This window comes from Mustela nivalis (assembly GCF_964662115.1).
Source record: "Mustela nivalis genome assembly, chromosome: 1".
NCBI lineage: Eukaryota > Metazoa > Chordata > Mammalia > Carnivora > Mustelidae > Mustela > Mustela nivalis.
The window spans coordinates 197,008,802-197,030,272 of NC_139020.1; the positions used below are offsets into that span (position 1 = coordinate 197,008,802).

Sequence of the window (21,471 nt, forward strand, 5' to 3'; positions counted from 1 at the left end):
CGCACAAGATCTGGCTTCGGACCATAATGTCTTATCTTGCCCCACAAAGGGGCCAGCCGGCGGCATAGCTACTGCGGGTACCTGCCGAATCCTTCCGGGAGCTACTGGAGAGATACCACTGACAGATCAGTCTCGCGCTCAACCCCAGGAATCTCTTCGGTCGTTAAGTCCCGCCCCCATGGCTCGTCCAATCCAGACACGGCTCCCGGGCTCCGCCTCCACGTACCTTATCACCACTTCCGGTTCGCTCCCGGAAGTTGCGCTGTGGAGCCAAATTTGAAGCCCGCGGGGACGCGGGGGCGCGGCCGCGAAGCTGGACCCGTCGAGGTTTCCTTGGCTGCCTGATCCCCTTTAGATCAGTCGTCATGCCTATCCGTGCGCTGTGCACCATCTGCTCCGACTTCTTCGACCACTCCCGAGATGTGGCCGCCATCCACTGCGGCCACACATTCCATCTTCAGTGGTGAGTGACCACAGTGGCGGGGCCGGGCTCTCGGCCTTGTACGGCTACAGAACTGAGGGGTGTTGGGTCCCCCGGCGGAGCCCAGACAGGTGATTAAGACGGCACTAGACTGATTCCCACGGTAGGTACCGGACCTGAGCAGAGGCGGGTCTGGGCAGGCTTCCCGGAGGAGGTAACTGCTGAACTGAGTCCAGGGAAACAGAGTTGGTTCGGTGAACATAAAGTAGGGGCTTCCTTGATCCGCTAGCAGAGAGATGTGACTTCAAAATTATTAGTCCGGGCAGAGGTGACTTTCGCCAAATTAACAACGGCTTTTATTTCTTTGAGATAACCTGGAAGGCCTCTGGCTATCCGACTTGTGGTTTGGTTGATGGTTTGGGATTATTCCACCCAGAGTCATCTTGTTGGTCGGACTCCTCAGTGTACTCACTGACGCCAAGAATCCCAAGATAACACGGAAGGAAGGGCAAGGGGGCACCTGGATGGCTCAGTTGGTTAAGCACCTGCCTTCGACTCAGGTCATGATTTCAGGGCCCTGGGACCGAGCAAGTCTGCTTCTCCCTTGCCCTCTGTGATCTCTCTCTCTCTCTCTCTCTCTCTCTCAAATAAGTAAATAAAATCTTTAAAAAAAGCCAAACAAACATGGAGGGCAAGGAGGTGCTCCTTAATCCAGCCATCCTACTGACCGTTTGAATGTACAGCTGGTGAGGAAAGCTTCCCTTAGCATCTGTGGACTGGCTGATTTAGAGCTCTTTTTTTTTAAGTGAAATATAATTGACATACCATATTATATTAGTTTCAGTTGCACAACATATTGATTCATCAATTCTGTACATTAGTCGATGCTAACCATGATTTAATTGTGGTCACTGTCTGTCACTATACAGCAGTATTTTTTTTTAGGATTTTATTTATTTATGGGGCACCTGGGTGGCTCAGTTTGTTTAGTGCCTGCCTTCACCTCAGGTCATGATCCCAGGGTCCTGGGGTCCAGCTCCCCATCAGGCTCCCTTCTCAGTGGGGAGTCTGCTTCTCCTTCCACTCCCTCTGCTTGTGCTCTCTCTAATTAATTAATTAATTAAAATATTTTATTTATTTATTTGAGAGAGGGAGAGGGAAAAGCAAGCTCTTTGCTGAGCAGGGATTCCAGTGTGGGGTTTGATCCCAGGACCCTGGGATTCTGACTTGATGGGAAGGCAGACACCCAACCTGCTGAGCCACCCAGGCACCCACCATACAACAGTATTATTGAGCATATTTCCTACACTTTCCTTTTCATCTCCATGACTTATTTATTGATTTATTTGTTTGTTTGTTTTTTAAACAATTTTATTTAATTATTTGACAGAGAGAGAGATCACAAGTAGGCAGAGAGGCAGGGAGAGAGAGAGGAAGGGAAGCAGGCTCCCTGCTGAGCAGAGAGCCCGATTCGGGGCTCGATCCCAGGACCCTGCTATCATGACCTGAGCTGAAGGCAGAGACTTTAACCCACTGGGCTACCCAGGCACCCCATGACTTATTATTTTATAACTGGAAGTTTGTACCTCTTCATTCCCTTTATCTATTTCCAGAACTTTTCCATCATTCCAAACAGAAACTGTATCAATAAATGACAACTCTCCATTACCCCTCTTCCCCATTGCCCTCAAAACCTCTATTTTACCCTCTTTCTCCTTGAATTTTCCTATTCTGGGTATCTTGTGTAAGTGGAATCATACAATTTTGTTCTTTTGAGTTTTGCTTAGTTCACTAAGCATAATGTTTTCTTTTTTTTTTTTTTTTTATTTATTCATTTGACACAGAGAGATCACAAGTAGGCAGAGAGAGAGAGAGGGAGGAGGAAGCAGGCTCCCCGCGAAGCAGAGAACCCGATGCGGGACTCGATCCCAGGACCCTGAGATCATGACCTGAGCCGAAGGCAGCAGCTTAACCCACTGAGACACCTAGGCGCCCAGCATAATGTTTTCAAGGTTCATCCATGCTGTAGCATGTATGAGAATTTCATTCCTTTTATGAGTAAAATTCGATTGTACGGGAATACCACATTTTATTTATCCCTTCATCTGTTAAAGGATGTTGGGTTGTTTCCGTGTTCTGGCTACTATGAATAATGCTACAATGAACTGGTGTAAAAGTATCTGTATAAGTGCCTGCTTTCATTCCTTTTGGGTTATACCCAGAGGTGAGATGACTGGATCCTATGGTAATTCTATGTTTAATTTTTTGAAGAACTGCTTTACTGTTTTCCACATTGACTGCACCATTTTACATCCCCAGCAGCAATGCACAAGGGTCCAATTTCTCTACATCCTTGTCAACACTTGTTATTTTCTGTTTTCTTTTCTTTTTTTTTTATAATAGTTACCTAATGGGTATTTTTTTTAATGTGTGTGTGTTTAAAGCTATCAACTTCCCTTTTAGCAAGCTTTTACTGAATTCTGTAAGTCTTGGTATGTGGTCTTTTCATTTTCACTCATCTCAAGGTATTCTCTAATTTCCTTTATGATTTCTTCCTTGATCCATCAGTTATTTAAGAGTGTGTTAATTTCTATGTATTTGTGAATTTTCCAGTTGTGTTTCTGTTACTGGTTTTCAGTTTCATTCCATTGTGATCAGAAAAAACACTTTGTATGATTTTAATCTTTTAAAATTTATTGGTACTTGTTTTGTGGCCCAATATACGGTCTATCTTGGAGAATGTTCCATGTGCACTAGAGAAGAATGCATATTCTGCTGTGATTGGGTGGAGTATTTGTGTGTTAGATCTAGTTGGTTTATGTTGTCTGAGTCCTCTATTTTCTTACTGATTACCTGTGTGATTATTCTATCCATTATTAAAAGTTTGGGTTATTGACCTCTTCAACTTTTATTGTATAGCTGTCTATTTATCTCTTGAATCCTGTCCAATTTTCTTCCATATATATTTTTTTGGCTTTGTTATTAGGTACATGTGTGTTTATAATTGTTATTTCTTCCTGTTGGATTGTACCTTTTATCAATATGTAAAGTTCTTTGTTTTTTGTACCTTTTTTAACTTGAAGTCTATTTTGTCTGACAATAACATAGCACTTCAGCTCTCTTTTTGTTACCATTTTTTTACTTATCCTGCTTGGGATTCATTATGGTTCTCTAACTTGTGGAATGGTTTCTGTAATTAGTTTTGGAAAATTATCAGCCATTATCTTTTCAGGTCTTGTCTCTAGTTCATTATCTGTTTTCTTCTCATATTAGTTTCTCATTTGTTATAACAAATTACTACTAACTTGGTGGCTTAAAACAACACAGATTTACTATCTTGCAGTTCCAGAGGTCAGAAGTCCAAAATGGGTTTACCAGGTTATAGTCAATGTTTGTAAGTAGATATATGCCTTTCTTAGCTCATGGCCCCATTTTCCATCTTCATTGCTCTCTGTATGACTCTGACACCCCTGCTTCACTTAGGGACCCTTGTGATTACATGGGGACACACCTGGATAATCTCCCTGTCTCAAGGTTTGTTTTGTTTTGTTTTTTTAAGATTTATTTATTTATTTGTTTATTATTATTATTATTATTATTTTTAAAGATTTTATTTATTTATTTGACAGAGATCACAAGTAGGCAGAGAGGCAGGCAGAGAGAGAGGAGGTAGCAGGCTCCCTGCTGAGCAGATAGCCCGATGCGGGGCTCGATCCCAGGGCCCTAGGATCATGATCTGAGCCGAAGGCAGTGGCTTTAACCCACTGAGCCACCCAGGGCCTAACATGGAACCTAACATGGGGCTCTATCCCTGATCCCTCTGGGATCAGGACCTGAGCCAAAGGCAGACGCTCAATCACAGACACTCAACCGACTGAGCCACCCAGGACGCCCCCTGTCTCGAGATCCTAAATCACATCTGCAAAATTACTATTGTCATATTAGGTGAAATAGTCACAGTTTTAAGAAATTAGGATATAGACTTCTTGGGGAATGTGCATAATTCCACCTAATACTTTCTTTTTGGAACTCCTTATTATATGTATGCTAGAGCTTTTCACATTATTTTCTGTATCTTTTACCGTCTCATATATTTTTCTGTCTTTTTGATTCTTAGTGTTTTTTCTGACCTATCTTTTCATTTTACTAATTCTTCAACTGCATAAACTGCCATTAAACTCATCCATTGAATTCTTAATTTTGGCCATTTTTAATTTTCGAATTTCTGTTTGGTTCTTTATTAAGTTCTGCCATGCCACCTTTTATTCTGTAGTTCTCTACTGATATATTTTTTTCTTTTCTAAGATAAACTCTACCCCTACCATAGGGCTCAAACTCACAATCCCAAGATCAAGAGTCACATGCTCTACTGACTGAGCCAGGCACCCCTCTACTGATATTTTCAGTCTTGATTTTTATTTCCTAGCATGCTGTGTTACATTGTGTCTGACAATTTCCATATCTGAAGTCTTTGTGTGTATGTTCTGGTTTGTGTGCTAGTGCTTTTTCCCTTGTCTATTTGCTTTTTAAAAAAACTAAATGGGAGCGCCTGGGTGGCTCAGTGGGTTGAGCCTCTGCCTTCAGCTCAGGTTGTGATCTCAGGGTCCTAGGATCGAGCCCTGCATCGGGCTCTCTGCTAGGTGGGGAGCCTACTTCCCTGCCCCTCTCTCTGCCTGCCTCTTTGTCTACTTGTGATCTCTCTCTCTCTCTCTGCCAAATAAATAAATAAAATCTTAAAAAACAAACAAACAACCTGAAACATTTACTTTATGTAATTGGAGTCATACATAATATATGTTGTATCCGGCTTCTCTTCCTCCATGTTATGTGTATGTGATTCATCCATAATGTTCTTAGATGTAGACTCACTCATTCTCATCGCTGTACCTGGGTACCTTTGAATTTATCTCATGCCTAATATATGGAAAAGTATTTACAGAAAAAAACAGACCTGGGATGATGGTATTACCCTCCAGAAAGGACTCTGCTTCTCCCTGGCCCCTGGTAGGAGAGTCTACTAGTAGGAGACTAATTAGAGTTTAAGGTTTGAGGTTTTGTTGGACCACTCAGATAGATGAGGCGAAGCTGGACTGTGTTTTACTTTTACCACAACTTGCATTTACTTCTAGTGTACCCTTACTCTGAAAGTGTAGCCCTTTGGAGTCCTAACTTAAAGTGGGGGGTATTATTGGAATCCCTATCTCTGAGGGACCCTGGGCTTTGGCTGCTGCTCCATCCTAGTCAGAGCCTGGAATGTTGACAAAAGAGCAAGCAGCTCAGGTCAGGACGGCCATACCAACAGGGCCAAAAAAGGGCCGACTGGTCAGAGTGTTTGTACCAGTGAGGCCCCGTGGGATGTACTGTCCCACTGTGATACTACCCTCCTTTGTGGTCAGGCATTGGGTTGAGGAGGAATAAGTCAGATGCTGTTGTGGTCAGGGTGACTGCCTGGCCTGTATGTCTCTGCCCACGTAAGTGCTCACCAGTCTACTTCTCTGCTTCCCATTCCAGCCTAATTCAGTGGTTTGAGACAGCACCAAGTCGGACCTGTCCACAGTGTCGAATCCAGGTGAGGGCGATGGGGTGAAAACACCTTTTCCTTGCCGGGGAGGAGGAATGAGAAAAAATCTCTGAAACTGGACAAGATCTTTGACCTTTTTGGACCCTCATGGTTTGAGGCTGATTAAGCCTTACTTGTGCTTTTGAGTGGCTCAGGAGACCTACTTGTGCCCAAGAATAGCTGGCAGATAGACTTGTTGCCCGGGCTGGTCTTCACCTAGCTAAATTTGACCTCCTTCCTTGCTTTTCCCCATCCTCAGTGCCCAGCACCTAGAGTTGGGATGTCTTTTGAACCACATGGGTCTATGGTGACATGACTTCAGTAACCACCAAACCAGTGGCACCAGCGTGGGGCACCTGTAGGGTTACAGAGCTCATCTGATTCCAAGGGATGTGCTATGAAAAGTTAGGCCTAAGAACAGGCCTGGCTCCATGTTAAGCAGCATGTCCATTCCTGTCGGCCTTGCACGTGACTCAGCTATACAGTCATACTCTCTCTTGTCCTTTCATCCAGGTTGGCAGAAGAACCATTATTAATAAGCTCTTCTTTGACCTTGCCCAAGAGGAGGAGAGTGTCTTAGATGCAGAATTCTTAAAGGTACCTGGGATTTATGTCATTCTACTGCACTGCAAGCCCTCTGAGAATTTACTCTCTGTTCCCTCCCAGGGTGGGTGTGTAAACTGTGGAGATAGAGTCTAGAGGGAGATTTGTAGAGGTTTCAAGGCAGAAGGGAAGAGAGCAAAGGAAACGTGATGATAAAGACCCAGTCATTGGAGAGATACACTGTTGGGGAAGAAGGGAGCCACGTGACTGTGAGCCTTCGCCCTTGGGATTTCAGAGCGATTCCCACCAAAGGCCAGAGTGTCTCTCCTGAGGTTCTCTCATGGAGGTTGTACAGCCATCCTTCCCAGCCCACCTTGCTGCTTGGACAGCTAGAAATCGATCAGAAAACTCTTCCAGTCCTCAGCCACGGAGGATGTGTGAACCCACTATTCATAAACCTGGCTGTGCCTCAAAACTGTGGGGAAGCTTGGTATATATCCAGTTGCTTGAGTCTTTCTGGAACCAGGAATGGAGGGCAGAACCACTGGAATCAGGATGTGAGCCAGGGCAGAAACCCACCATTTCTCCTATACTTATTCCCTTCAAGTCCAAGATTTAACTTTCTTTGTGTACTGGGGGGACTGAATTGGTCAAAACCTCTTGAGGAAGTGGGATTGGGATTCACAATGCACCTGGACACAAGGGTTCATTTGCTGGGCATCTGTCAGCCCAGGGTTCATTTGGCCTTGGCCCCGGGTTGCTGTGATTTCCTTGGAACCTTCCTGCTTCAAGTACGTAGAGCTTTTGTGCTTAAAGCCAGCACGTTCATCGTCATGGTAACTGCTCCTGGTTTTAAGCTGCGTCTTCCCTGTGATAAAGACAACAAAGGCAGCTTCCTTTCTTTCTGGCTTTCAAAGCCAGATCTAGGAGACAGAGAGGCAGCATCTTGAGTAGTCTGGAGCAAGGGCTTGCAGGCATCTTGCTTAAGTGTAGGAGGCAGGCAACTTGGGGAGCTTTGGGTTGGTGTCTGTTCTCTGGCAGCCCATGCATGCCCTTCTCTACCCACCATTTGCTCTCCAGGATATTCTGCCTACACTGAGCCACCCAGCCACCAAAAGCTTTTGCTCTGGAGTCCTGGGTGGGGGATTTTTACAGAAGGGAGCTCACCGCTCTACTGGGGCTGGTCTTTAGTATTGGTCACCGGTGAAATTCTGAGTCTCGTGCTGACCTGGAAAGGGTGATCTGGGGGAAGCTTTGCCTGAATTCCATCCAGCACCACCATGAACCCTTGACCAAGCCTTTCAGTTCTACAGTGCCTGGTTTTTCTGCTTATGGAAAACTTCTCTTGCCCGTGGGGGTGTTGAGTGCTCCAAACTCCTGAATGGGAGGTGGACTCATTTCTGCCCCAGCCTCTCAGTGGTTCTGTGGCAGTGGCTCTGTAACTTAATGCCCGGGCTTTGAGAGGTTCATTTGACCCTCACAATAGTCTGGTTAGAGCCTAGCACGTGTGAGGTTTCAGCCAGAGACACGAAGTTGTCCCAGCTTACCTACTTTATTAGGGTTGGAAGGTTCGTGGTACACAGAGCCAGCTCAGAGCTTGGAGAGTAGACTGTGGAGCAAGCAGGACCTGGGGTAGAGGGAGGAAGTGGTGACCCAAAGTCCTTAGCCCTCCCAACTCTGTGACCCCAATCAGTGAAGCCCAGAGATTGTAAGGGCCAGCACAGGGCCAAGGAAGTGTTGGAAGCCTCTGCTGTGAGACTGATCCCACAGGTCCAACTTCACTTCTCTTACCCCTTTGTGGCCCCTCTCTTGCCCTGTTCTGCCTCCTTCTCTGTCCCAGGGTCTTATACTTGAGATTATTTTCCTCCGTCTTACCTACTTTTTAAAAAAAGCATAGAGATAAAAAAGCAAGACGTATCTCCACTGTGGGCCTAGCTTGGCCATGACATATATCAGGGTCTGTGCCTCCCTGGACCTGCAGGCCTCATTGTCCCCTCCTGGATCTCCCTGCAAGCCTTTGGAATGCTGTGTGGAAGCCAGGTATGATGCCTTTCTGCTTCTTATTGTGGATATTGCCTTGTAGAATGAACTGGATAACACCAGAGCCCAGCTTGCTCAGAAAGGTGAGTTAGTAAGAGACAAGGGGTCCTGGGAAGCCCCTGACCCAGGTGCTTGGGGGAGAGGCCCTGGGAAGAATGGTTCCAGTCTTCTGGTGAAGCTAGGGGCTCTCCCTGCTTTGTACAGCCAAGAGTTTTGCCAGCTCTTGTGATTGGCAGGAAAGGGGAAGAAAGGGAGGTGCCTCAAGCTGTCCACCTAGGCCCGATAAACTTTCTCTTTTTGTCTGAGGACAAAGAGAGAGCCCCAGGACTGGGACTGGGAAGGGAAGAGACTACCAAATGGAACAGACTATTTCTAGGAGAGAGTTTGGCTGCTGAGTTTCACAGGAAACCTGCTTGAGTTCTAAGATGATGAATTAACTAGACCCTTGGGAGTGGAGAGCAGTGAAATCTTTACTCAAGTAGTTCTAAGCAGCAGAAAGAGGCTCTCATCCCATGCATGAAGAGACTTTGGCTTAGCTTCCCTGGCTTGGTGTGTGCCAGAGAGAGAAGCAGGTCACCCAACTTGCTGACTGGAGACTTGTTCCTTACATGGCTCTGGGGTGCGGTGTGCGGTGCTGGAGCCCAGGGCTCAGGTTCTTACACTGATGAGTGAACAGGCCTTCCCCCTTCCCACCTCTGCTGCAGAGAAGGAGAAAAGGGACAGTCAGGTAATCATTGACACCCTGCGGGACACGCTGGAAGAGCGCAACGCCACCGTGGAATCCTTGCAGAAGGCCTTAGACAAGGCCGAAATGCTGTGCTCCACCCTCAAGGTGGGTCCCCAGGTTCTGTGGGCACAAGTCGGTTGGGCTCATCTTCTGGTTCTGCCTTGGTCATTACCTTTGTGCGGTTATAAAATGGAGGCAAATCCCTTCTTACCCAGGCCACCCATTTTGTACCCATCCAGCCCGTAAGCAAAGGGTCACATTGGCCATGCTTACGGATTTGGCGCCAGGTAGTATGAAGAGGTGAGGCCTTCCTGGCGCTTCTCGGAGGGTCAGCTCAGCCAAGACCTCAGTGAGGCTGGACCTTGTTTCCAAAAGTGGTTTGTACTCCACCGATGAAGCCAGACTGAGGAACCTTCCATTAGCACTCTAGTCCTTGGCTGGGCTGCTCTCTGGAGCCAGATCAAACAGCATCCCAGGGAGGAGCAGGGGGCCTTTGAAGTCAGATGTGCTGAGCTGACCAGGCAGATCAAAGCCTGCAGAGCAAGGCGCTCTAGACCCAGATGAATTTTGTATCAGGCTGGGTTGGTGAGCCTCTTGCTCTCTAAGGGGCATGAGGCGATTGATCTGAACCTGCAGTTGATATTCTGGCCTCGTAAGAAGGAGCAGTCCTTGCTGGATGCCATTTGAAAGGGAATGGGAGCCATCTTTGTGAACAGACAGAGCCCCAGGGTGTTCATTGTCTCTGTTCCTGCTTGGTGGCTGGGCTGGATCACGTGGTGTGACCAGTGGGAGGGAAGGAGTGAATCAGTACTTGACCGCAGAGCAGGCATCTTCGATGGCATTCCCAGGTCAGAGATGGAGTGCTTTTGTGCTGAGGGCAGCCTGGCCCACTGCCTCTGGTCCAGCTCTCCTATCCTGATTGGTAACTGTCCTTGGGTCTAGATGTGGATAAAGAGACCTGGATTTGTGTTTCTTCAGCTGCCTACACAACATGCACCCTGAGCCCTTACGCCATGGTACCTCGGCAGCCCACAGTGGGCCTCTAGGTAGTGGGATGTGCCTGGGTTAAGATACATCTCGGGAGGAAGCAAGCAGGGAGGTGAAGGAGCAGCTGGTGTAGGGTGTCAGAGCAGAAAAAGCACAAGCCAGAATGGGGCCCAGGAGCCTTCCTTCCACGGGGCTGGGGACACACGGTTATCGGCATTTGGAAAAGTAGACAGTTCTCAGGATGACTTTAGCCGTGGTGCCTGGGATCCTCCAAGCGACAGGTGGGCATGGGTGTGTTTGCTGTGCAGAAGCAGATGAAGTACTTGGAGCAGCAACAGGACGAGAGCAGGCAAGCCCAGGAGGAGGCACGCCGACTCAGGACCAAGATGCGAACCATGGAGCGGTGAGCCCGACACTGGGACCACCCTCAGCTCACTCCTCTAGCCCCGGGGCCCAGCTGTTAGGATTGCAATGGGGCTTGGATCACTTCCATGGCTCAAAACTCCATCGGCCATGTGGAGCTCAGGCCAGGGGGTTGTGGGCCCCATGTCCTCACTCGGCCTCGGGGGGCTCCTCCACTTGCCATGGGGCCCCTGGCCTCAGTCTTCCCCCTTTCTATTGCCCATGGCCCGGTGACCTGGCAGGTCTTTGGCTCCAGAGACCCTTCTCCAGGGATCCCTGACCTTGAGGACCTGTCAGCACCCGTTCTTCCCTAGCAGCATCCCTGCAGCTGCGTTCGGCTCTGCTGCGGGGCCTTTCTTTGGGTAGACCCGCCTGCTAAAGCATGCTGGCAGGCCAGGCTGTCACCATAGCAACAGCAGCAAAGGAGAGCAGAGCTGCACTGGGTACCTACCCATCAGCCTCCAGATTCTAAATGTCGTGGGCTGGGTGTTTTTCAGGATTGAGCTCCTGCTCCAGAGCCAGCGACCCGAGGTGGAGGAGATGATCCGAGACATGGGTGTGGGACAGTCCGCGGTGGAGCAGCTGGCTGTGTACTGCGTGTCCCTCAAGAAGTGTGTACTCTGGCCCCTGTGGCCCAGTCCAGGAGCTAAGCCATGGCACCCTCTCTGTTGCCCATCTCTTACAAAGCAGAGAAGGCTGAGTAAAAGGGCAGGCTCTGGAGCTATCCTGCCTCAATTGAACCGTGACCTCACCTCTCACCATGTGGCTAGGAGTCAATTTCTTAGCCTCTGACCAGCTTCCTGATGGGGATAGTAATAACTTGCCTCATTGGGTTACTGAGACAATGAGTGTGAAGGGAAGTGTTATTCTTTTTTTTCTTTTTTTTTAGATTTCATTTACTTATTTGACAGAGATAACAAGAGAGGGAATACAAGCAGGGGGGGATTTGGGAGGGAGAAGCAGGCTCCCCACCGAGCAGGGAGCCCCATGTGGGGCTTGATCCCAGGGCTTGACCTCAGGACCCTGGGATCACAACCTGAGCTGAAGGCACATGCTTAACTGACTGAGCCACCTAGGCGTCCCAGAAGTGTTATTGCTAAGCAGACTGGCACCATTCTCTGAGCTATAAGCCCCATCGTGATAAATGGATCCTGTTTCCCATCAGCACTTACCGACTCTGCCTAACTTGAATCAGAAACTTTGCTCAGATTCGCCACTACTGTGGATGTGAGGTTGTGGAAAGGGGCCACATGGCTGACAGGTGCAGAGGATCCCAGATGTCTTCAGTGAGGGCCAGGTGGTATAGGGGCCTCTTCCTGAGACCTTAGTGAGAGCGGGGCTTCCTGCATACCCTCTCCAATCACCAGGGCCTGCAGGACCGGCAGGGAACAGAGATTCCCCCCGCCCCTTGCAGGACCCTCCGCAGCCCCACCCTGTTGGGCTCAGGGTTCAGAGTAGGGAGGAGACCTGGCTGAGGGGACAGCCTGGGCTCTATGTTTGTTTGGTGCCGGGGTGCAGTCTGACCAGCAGCGTGCCCCATTCTGACATTCCTTTTCCTGGCTCCCTCATAGAGAGTATGAGAATCTCAAAGAAGCTCGGAAGGCCTCAGGGGAGCTGGCGGACAAACTGAAGAAGGACTTGTTTTCTTCCAAAAGCAAGGTAACAGTGGGAAACCAAAGGTGAGGGGTGTGGTGGCTATCCTTTTGTCGTGCTCGTTCCTGTCTCCTGAGCAAAGGCATGGGCCCTGATGGTGAAGCAGACTCCATGGGGCCATTGGGTGGCCCACAGGGACTGGTTACTGGGCCTCAGCTCTGGCTCTGTGGCTTGTCCACTTAGGGTAGATGGTCACGCAGGCATCCCCCCCCCCCCCGTACATGTACATTCACGATGCCCTCTATTCTCTCTGGCCTCTGGCACCTCTCAGCTGGCTGGAGAGCACAGATCCTGAATGAGACAGTGTCAGAGGCCTGCTTTTGCCCCAGGCCCAGAGTAGAAGGAACATACTTGGAACCCGGTTCTTTTAGCACAGCTGCTTTATCTCTGGGCCTGGTGCCTCCATGGGTTGTTGGGTGTAGAGCACAGCCCTAGTTCCCAGGCAGCCCCAGATGGGCACAGACAGGCCCCACAAAGCCAGGGTCTCCCTGTGTGTCCTCAGACTCATCTGGACCTGGGGATCCCGTGAGCGTGAGCTGGGTAGCAGCAGGTGGGGCCAGAGCACGCGGCCGCCTGCTGGCCTGGTCTTTATTCCCTATACTTTCTTATAGTTGCAGACAGTCTATTCTGAACTAGACCAGACCAAGTTGGAGCTGAAGTCGGCCCAGAAGGATCTACAGAGTGCTGACAAGGAGATTGTGGTGAGGGACATCCCTGGCCATACGTGAATGAGGGGTTGTTTGTGCATCTTCCGAGAGCCTAGGAACCTATGTCCCAGTCTGTGGCGGTGGTTCTGGGTTCCCTGCATCCTCCTGGCTCAGAGGGTGTCAAGATGTATACCTTGGCCCTGATTTGGAGCCTTGGCCTCCTCAGTAGGGGACAGACAGCACCGTGGGTCTTCTCCTACAACCTGTCCTGTACCTATATTCCCAGGGACGTAGCCTCACCACAGGAGAGGCTTCACCAGACAGGGGTTCTGAGACTGGATGATCCCAGGTATTCGGGATGTTGGGGGTTCAGGCCTTGCCCTGCTCGCAGTGGGCTTGCCTGTTGTGCATGTCATCCACGTCCTTGGTGGTCTCTCTGGGCTTGCTGCCTCAGCCTTCCTTTCACACTCTTCTCTTTCCTTCCCCAAGAGCCTGAAAAAAAAGCTAACGATGCTGCAGGAAACCCTGAACCTGCCATCAGTGGACACTGAGACTGTCAACCGCCTAGTTTTAGAGAGGTTTGTTGACTTTCTGGGGTGTACAGGGGTCATAAGCTGGAAGAACTCCCCAGAAAGGGTCTTTACTACTCCTGGCTTTGGTTGGGTGGGTGGTCCGTGTGGGTGTGAAGGCTGTGGGCCTCCTGCCCTGAGACATAGCCAAGATGTAATTGGAAAACAGCTTTGAGGCAAGCTCTGGGCTCTGACAAGGAAAGGTCGGCCAGAGAGGACCTAGGGATGGGCAGGGAAGGGACAGGAGCGTTGACTGTCCGCACATTTCCTGTTTATGGAATGCTTACCAAATGCATCTGTCTGCCCCAGATTCTGAAACAAACATGAAACCAGGCACCAAAATAAATTCCCCGCTGCTCTCAGGAATGTGTGCATTAAAGCTGCCGGCAGGGGGAGCCAAGAGGCAGAGGGATGGGTGTCCCTGCCAGGATCGGCTGCCCATTCCTCCTGAGTGTTTCACAGAAGCTGACCAGCTAAGAGCACCTCAGGGCTGTCCTGCCTAGCTGCCCAGCTGCTGGCCCAGATGGAAAGCACATAAGCCAGTGGCCCAGACTTTTATTTGAGTCACTTTTCAATATCCTTTGGAAAATCATTATGCTCCTTCTTCCTCACATACAATCAGTTGCTGGAGTCTACCTGGCTAACCTCTGTGGTGCCTCCTGACCGCATCCCCGGCCCCCACCTGAAGGTGAGGCTGGTGACCATCCTTCGGCTTCTCCTGTCTGCCCAGGTTATCAGCTCCTGGGCTTCACGTCATTCCCTCCCCCACCAGACACTCCCAGACCTCTTGGCACTGTACCTGAGGCACTCATGGAACCAGCCCATGCGCACACACCTGGCGATGAGTAGACCGGGAGCCACATCTTTCTCTCTGTTCCTCACATGAACTTTCTTACACAAACATTCCTCACCGGGGAGTGAGTGCCAACAAGCCAGGGTCCTCTAATTCTCATCATACCTTTAGTTTTTCAACCGTATTCTTTCCTTTTTACCTCAGACCCTCCAGCATCTCCTCATGGAGCTAGAGCTGCCCGCTCTAGGGTTGGACTGAGAAACGGCTGTGGGAGTGTGATTTTCTGTGAGGTCCAGTGTGTTGCCGATTTGGACAAACTAGACTCCGTGTCTGGTCCTTCCTCCCCACTCCACTCTCAGAGCCCATGGCCACGGCGGCTTGAAAGCCCAGGTTGCACAAGGGCTCTGTCAGGAGCCTGGCTCGTGGAGATCTGATAGTCTCAAAGGCCATCTCATGTGGTCAGGCATTTAGAACTCAAATTGCCTCAAGGCAGGAAGTAAAAATCCTTTTCCTAGGCTGTCACTCCAGGCTGCTATCTACAAGCTCCACCGTGCTCCCTGCACTTCCCACTCCGTGGGCCTCAGGGCATTTCCACACACTTGTGCTCTGTGTCTGGCATCCACAGTAAGGGATGCCTCCAGGCTCTCTGGGACTCTGCATACCTGCTTTTGCTTACTTTCTTTACCACTCCGCACCAGAATGTGGCCTAGACTTCTGTAGCAGGTTCTCACTGAGAGCACACTGCATGTCAGGCCCTCTCAGTCCTCTTGGAGCTTGTGGTCCAGTAGGGTAGACAAACTGGGGGGGGGTCAGATGGCAAAGCCCGAAAAGCCCCTGGCCATGACAGGCCATGAGGACAGGCCAGATCCCATGACAAGAAAAATGGTGCTTATGCCATTTGTATCTAGAGGTTTCGGTGAGGGCTGAGCTCCAGCTCTCCGGCATGTGGGAGCCTCCAGGGCGGGCATCTCGGGCCCCTGGATGTAGTGGGGTGTGGCACGGCTGTGGAGAGTGGGGTGTGATGAGGTTTATCGACCCTCTGGGGTGGGAGATAGTGGCAGAGGTCTCGCTGGGGTTGGTAGATAGAGGCAGAATTAACAGATACTACAACAGTGTTGCTGCGAATGCTCCTGGCTCCTGCTTTATGCTGTGGCTCCCAGAGGGGAAAGCAAAGCAACCAGCATGGCATGGATTTGAGGTGGGTTTGTGCAATCTTTGTTTTCACTTGCAGGCAAGAAGGGTAGAGGCTCCAGGGACCTGGCCAGGGAAAGGAAGAGATAGTCCAAGCTTCCCACATTGCTTACCCACCCAAATCAGTGCAGGTAGTTCACTTTCCTCCGATCCGCATGCCCCAGTGGGCTCCCGGCCAGGGACTCATACCCTCACAGGATATCCCTCTGTCCTTGACCAGTGGGAGTTGGGCTTTGGACACCCCCGATGACAAGGTCCCTAAAGGAAGGATGTTCTTGGGGCTGCCCTGCCGCTCTCCAGAGTTCTCTGACCACAGGAGCACCACCAGGCCTGGGTAGGCTGGAAAAATCCCAATAGCTGCAGTTTTCTAACAGAAAACCACCAGCCCTCGTTATAAAGGTAACAACATACTCATCATGGAGAATTTGGAAAATACGGACTTAGCACAAAGGTCGCTGTTGACATGTGATATATTTTCTTCAAGTCCTTTCTCTCTTAGTGGGGAAAGGTTGAGAGGAGATGTGTGTGCACCAGTACTGTACTTTCCATAGAATTGTTTTCCCAAATTATAGTGGCAAAACATACCTGACAAAATTTACCAGCATTTTCAAGGGCACAATTAGGTAACATTACATATGTGATGTGGTTTCATCTCCACCAGCCACCTCCGAAACCCTTTTCGTCTTGAAAAACTGAAACTCTATACTCATTAAACAATAACTTCCATTTTCCAGCCCCCAGCACTCACCACTCTACTCTCTGATTCTGACTACTCCAGATACCGCATTTAAGGGGAATCATTCGGTATTTGTCTTTTTGTGACTCGGCTCGTGATGTCCTCAGGGTTCACCCATGTTGTAGCAGGGTGGATGTGTATAGCACATCTTGCTTATATGTCTGCTGCTGGCCGGACATCTGGGTTGCTTCCACCTTTTAACTGTTGAGAGTATGCAGCTATGAACATAGCTGTGCGGATGTCTCTTTGAGATCCTGCTTTCAGCTCTGGATGTATATCCAGAAGTGGAGCGGCTGGATCATATGGTAATTCTATTTTTAGCTTTTCGAGGAACTGCTGTACTATTTTACACGACAGATGTACCATTTTATATTCCCACCAATAGTACACAAAGATTCCAATTTTTTTTCAGGATTTTATTTTTAAGTCATCTCCATACCCAATGTGGGGCTCGAACTCATGACCCCGAGATCAAGAGTCACCCGCTCCGCCCATTGGGCCAGCCCGGCACCCCAGGGTTCCAATTTTACCACATCCTCACCTACACTTGTTCTTTTCTGTTAGTTTGGGTTTTTGTTGTTGTTTCTAGCAACCATCCTCCTGGGTGTGAAGTAGTAGCTCATGGTAACCTTGCATCACTCTAATGACCAGTGATGTTGAGCATCTTTTCATGGGCTTACTGGCCATCTGTAGATCTTTTCTGGAGAAAAGTCTATTCAGGGCCTGGACCTAGTTTTGAACTAGCTTGTTTGTTTTCTGTTACAGGGCTTCAGTTCTATCTATCTATATTCTGGATTTTAGTCCTTTACGAGAGAGATGATTTGCAAATAGTTTTGTACATTCTGTGGATCACCTTCTTACTCTGTTAACAGTGTCTTCTTCTTTTTTTTTTTTTAAGATTTTATTTATTTGACAGAGACAGAGACAGCAAGAGAGGGAACACAAGCAGGCGGAGTGGGAGAGGGAGAAGCAGGCTTCCTGTGGAGCAGGGAGCCCGATGCGGGGCTGGATCCCAGGACCCTGGGATCATGACCTGAGCCGAAGGCAGACGCTTAACAACTGAGCCACCCTGGCGCCCCATGTCTTTTTTTGTTTTTTTTTTTAAGATTTTATTTATTTATTTGAAAGAGAGAGAGAGAGCATGGGAGCAGGGGGATGAGGGACAAGTAGACTCTGCTGCAAGCCCAGAGCCCAATGGAGGGCTTGATCCCACGACTCCAAGATCATGACCCGAGCCAAAACCAAGAATCAGATGCTCAACTGATTGAGCCATCTGGGTGCCCAAACAGGTCTTTAGATGCACACAATTTTAAATCTTTTTGGAGTCCAACTTGTCTGTTTTTTCTTTTATCACAGAGTTTCATATTACTTTTTAAATGTCACGTATGAGCATTTCCCCATGTTATTAAGTTTATTCTCCAAAAACATGAGTTTAATGTCTGCATCATATTCAGGCTGTGAAAGTGCCAGCCCTCTGGGGAGTCATTTGACCATTTCCAAAATTATGCCATTTGCCGTCTCCATCAGTCTGTGGGCACATCTCTGGCCCCTTGCTCTACATTCTGACAAGCTATTTGGTCAAAACACAGCCTTTGTTTGTAAACTTGGGTTTTGTGTGTGTTTTGCTTTCTTCCTTCCATGTCTTGAAGACTTTGACTGGTCCCATGACTAAAGCACTAAGCCAAGTGGTTTTTTCCATAGAGATTCAGGCTTCCTTGCAGGGTGGCCCTGGGCTGGATGTGGGCTCCAGACCCCTGGAACCAGGCCATCTCTGATGCTTCAGGGACTGTTGTCCTTCTGGACTGCCACGGTGGTCCAGAGTAACCAATCCAACTCTGCCTATAGCCCAGCCCCTATGGAGATGCTGAGCCTAAAGCTTCGCCGACCAGCCTTTGGTGAGGACATTGACCTCAATGCCACATTTGACGTCAACACCCCTCCATCCCAGGCCTCCAGCATCCATCATGGCCGTGCCAAGAAGCTCTGCCAAGAGATAGAACGGTAAGTAGTAGTCCCCGGCCCTGTCCACAGCCTCGAGGGAGGATAACGAAGAGGTCTCTGCTGGCCCTGCCCTTGTCACTCCAAGTGGCTGACAGGGCAGTGAGGGTCACCTGGGGTTGGCCATTGGCCATAACTTTGGTTCTGACCACCTCTTGTTTTCTCTCCTGAGTTCTTCTCTTGCTTGTTGTAGTCATCACTATTACCCTTTAAGCAAATGTGCTGTAATGTGAGTTGGAGAGAACATAGGGGTCCCAGTAGTTGGAGAGACCCCAGTAGGGGTCTGGGTTGATGATGCTGGGGGATGTGTGTGCTCCCCATACCTTGCTTGAATGTCTGCCCAACAGAGTCCTGGGCCAGGGACTCTGAACTTCCTCTTCTACTGTGTGCCTCTTGGGCTCATGTTTAGGACCATCTCAAATCATGGAGCCCAGGACTCTACCACCTAAGGGGGTATCCCATGGAGCAGGTATAAGAAACTGTAGGGAGCTGCAGGGGGCTGAGTGGGACCTGTACTAGGGGTGTAGAGGACTGGGAATGCCTCCATGGGCATTCCTTAATCAGAGACTTTGGAGATGAGAGAAAGAAATCAAGGTGTTAGGCAGTGAAGGTGGAAGACTACTGGGGGGAGGGCAAAATGGAGAGCCAGGTGGGCTTGCTACCTCTTCCCGCCCTCAGGGATGGAGATACCTATGTCATAGGGAGTCAGGCAACCCTTGGGCATATGGGCTGCTGTTGGGACCTACAAGTGCCTAGGGCACTGGTTTCTTGATGTTGTCTCTTTTGCTATAAAGGGTAAGACATTTCTATCATCTTTAGGACCTAAAGGGAGGGTGGGGGAACCCAGGATGTTTCCACCTTGGATCTGTCTCCCCAGGGCCAAACTTGCAGCAAGTGGAGACTCTTCCCATGGTCATCATGTAGCCTCACCACAGGCTCTGAGGGCAGGAGTGGAGGGCTCCAGAGCTGACAGGCCCAATCTTGGCTCTGTCCTCATGGCTTTGAGAAGCCATATGGTCAGAGCTATGTTACCATCCTTTTACCCACCTGGGTAAATACCAGGAGAGGGTATTCAGCTGCTAGTGTCCTCAGGAATTGGATGGAAATACTGTGTCTAGTTCTGGAGCTGGGAGTGAATGAATGGCCACGGCCTGGGCCATGATCAATTCTTTCCCCAGACCCTGCCTGCACAGATTATCTAGGAAGATGGCCTAGCCCTGTGTAATAACAGAGCTTTCTAAGCTCTCAACCAAGGGTCTTATGGAGCTAGTGGCCCCTCTCTGGGCAGATGCAGCTAAGCCTTAGCTCATGAAGTGCCTTCTGCTTGTATGGACATGACTGGGTTTCCTCTTGTGGGTGGTGAATCAGCAGGGCCTCCAGCCCCACAAAGAGCCCAGGACATACTATGGTGCCTAAGGCCTTGGGGAGCATTGGAATTGGCTTGGCTCCAAGTGGAAGCCACAAGACTGGAAAGTGCTTCAACTTCCTTCTCCCCACTCTGGCAGCTGTGATCATGTCCAGCTGTTCAGAGACCTGTACATGGGGTGGGGCTGACCAAGGGGCCTTGCCCAGCACACCACCATTACAGAAGCCGTGCCCCGTGGTGGCTCCCTAAGGGCTGTGTGCTGAGCCTGGTTTGCCTGGCCTTGTGTCTTCCTCACCTGCTTCTTGCCTTCATGTCTCGCTTTCGCAGCTCTCCCATTCAAGACATCCCCAAGAAGATGGCCAAAGGCCCCAAGCAGGTAAGGCTTCCCAGAAGAAGTCAGGCAGTCACCATCCAACCTTGCCAGGACTGAATGTGAAGCTGAGCCGCGGAGGGGGCAGGGTCTTGCCAGAGCCCTCTCATTCCTGGCCCAGGACTAAAATACTTTGGAACTACCTGGGAACTCTTCTCATTATCCTTTCTGCATGTGGGTGAGGTGCCAGAGCTCCTGGTCCTGGTCCATTGCCGCAACCCACCCCCTCCTTTGCTGCCACTGGGCTCATCAGGTCTGGCTTTGGGGTTTGCCCTCCAGGAGTCCCAGCTCTCACTGGGCGGCCAGCGCTGTGTGGGAGAGCCAGATGAGGAGCTGGCCAGTGCCTTTCCTGTCTTCATCCGGAATGCCGTCCTTGGCCAGAAACAGCCCAAAAGAGCCAAGGCAGAGCCCTGTCGCAGCACAGATGCAGTGAGTATGGCTTCCCATGAGGGGCAAGCGCCAGTGCTCTTCGGTGGCCAGCCCCCTAGCCTATTAGTCTGGCCCACTCACTTCTTCCTTCTACTTTAGGTAAGGACAGGCTTCGATGGGCTTGGAGGTCGGACAAAATTCATCCAACCTGTATCCTTGTTCTGTAACATTGGGCGGAGCTGAGCTAGCCACACCATCCCTCACCTGTACCCCCAGCCCCCAGCCTGGTAGTGGCTACAGCTTCAAGTGTGCAGAGCTAGACCTCACTCAGAGTAGAGCTACCCAGCCCCCAAGCTTAAGCCTTTGCTGCCCAGTCTCTTCTTTAGGCCTCTTCCTTGACATCTTCTTCAGACTGACACATCTACGATCCGCCCACTGCCTGTGAAACCCAAGCCCAAGACTAAGCAGAGAGTGACGGCGAGACGAGCGCTCCCTCCCTCCCAGGCCAAGCTGGACACCTTCCTGTGGTAGTGAGAACAGTGAGCCAGACCAATGGCCAGATATTGTGCCTCCAAGTTACAGGCCAGGACTGGCTCAGCAGGGGGCATGGGGGGCATGGCCCCTCTTCCAGGACCAGCCCCAAGGGCAAGGGTAAACAAAAAGATGGGGGTGAGGGTGAGGCCCAGAAGCCTTGCTTTTCCTGCACTCACCCTGCCTGTCCCCCCCACCCCAACTGGGTCTACCATATTGGGCCTACTTGTGCCTCCTTGTTCAAGGCTCCTGTTTATAGCCGATGTGCCTAGGCTGCTGCTGGTTCTCAAGACTAAGGTCTTTTGTTGACTGTGTGGACCAAAGTGCCTGGGGCTTCTTGCAATTTCAGCCTGCCCCGCTTCTGCCTACTTCTGACTTGCTGCTAGGCATGGCCAGAGCTGAGCAGGATGGGAATGGTGGTAGGGAGAGGATGGTTGGGCGGGGGAGGGAGATTTCTATGTAAAATAAAAAAGATAGAATCTTTTCTTCATGGCTCTGGGAGTATAAATTTGCATCAACCTTTGACAAACCATTTGGCATAATTTTCTAAAATGGGACCTTCACCTAG

General features: G+C 49.8%; 1 protein-coding gene across 1 annotated transcript; it reads left to right on the forward strand.

The window, feature by feature from the left end:
- Positions 1–228: 228 nt before the first annotated feature.
- Positions 229–21,387, forward strand: TRAIP (TRAF interacting protein). The gene is made up of 15 exons (XM_082703111.1): positions 229–463; positions 5,933–5,990; positions 6,495–6,578; positions 8,608–8,647; positions 9,269–9,396; positions 10,587–10,681; positions 11,178–11,291; positions 12,252–12,339; positions 12,945–13,034; positions 13,470–13,558; positions 18,115–18,270; positions 19,961–20,009; positions 20,283–20,432; positions 20,532–20,582; positions 20,784–21,387. Exons 1-15 carry the CDS (start codon positions 366–368, stop codon positions 20,901–20,903), a joined length of 1,410 nt encoding a protein of 469 aa, XP_082559237.1. The 5' UTR covers positions 229–365; the 3' UTR covers positions 20,904–21,387.
- Positions 21,388–21,471: the final 84 nt, after the last annotated feature.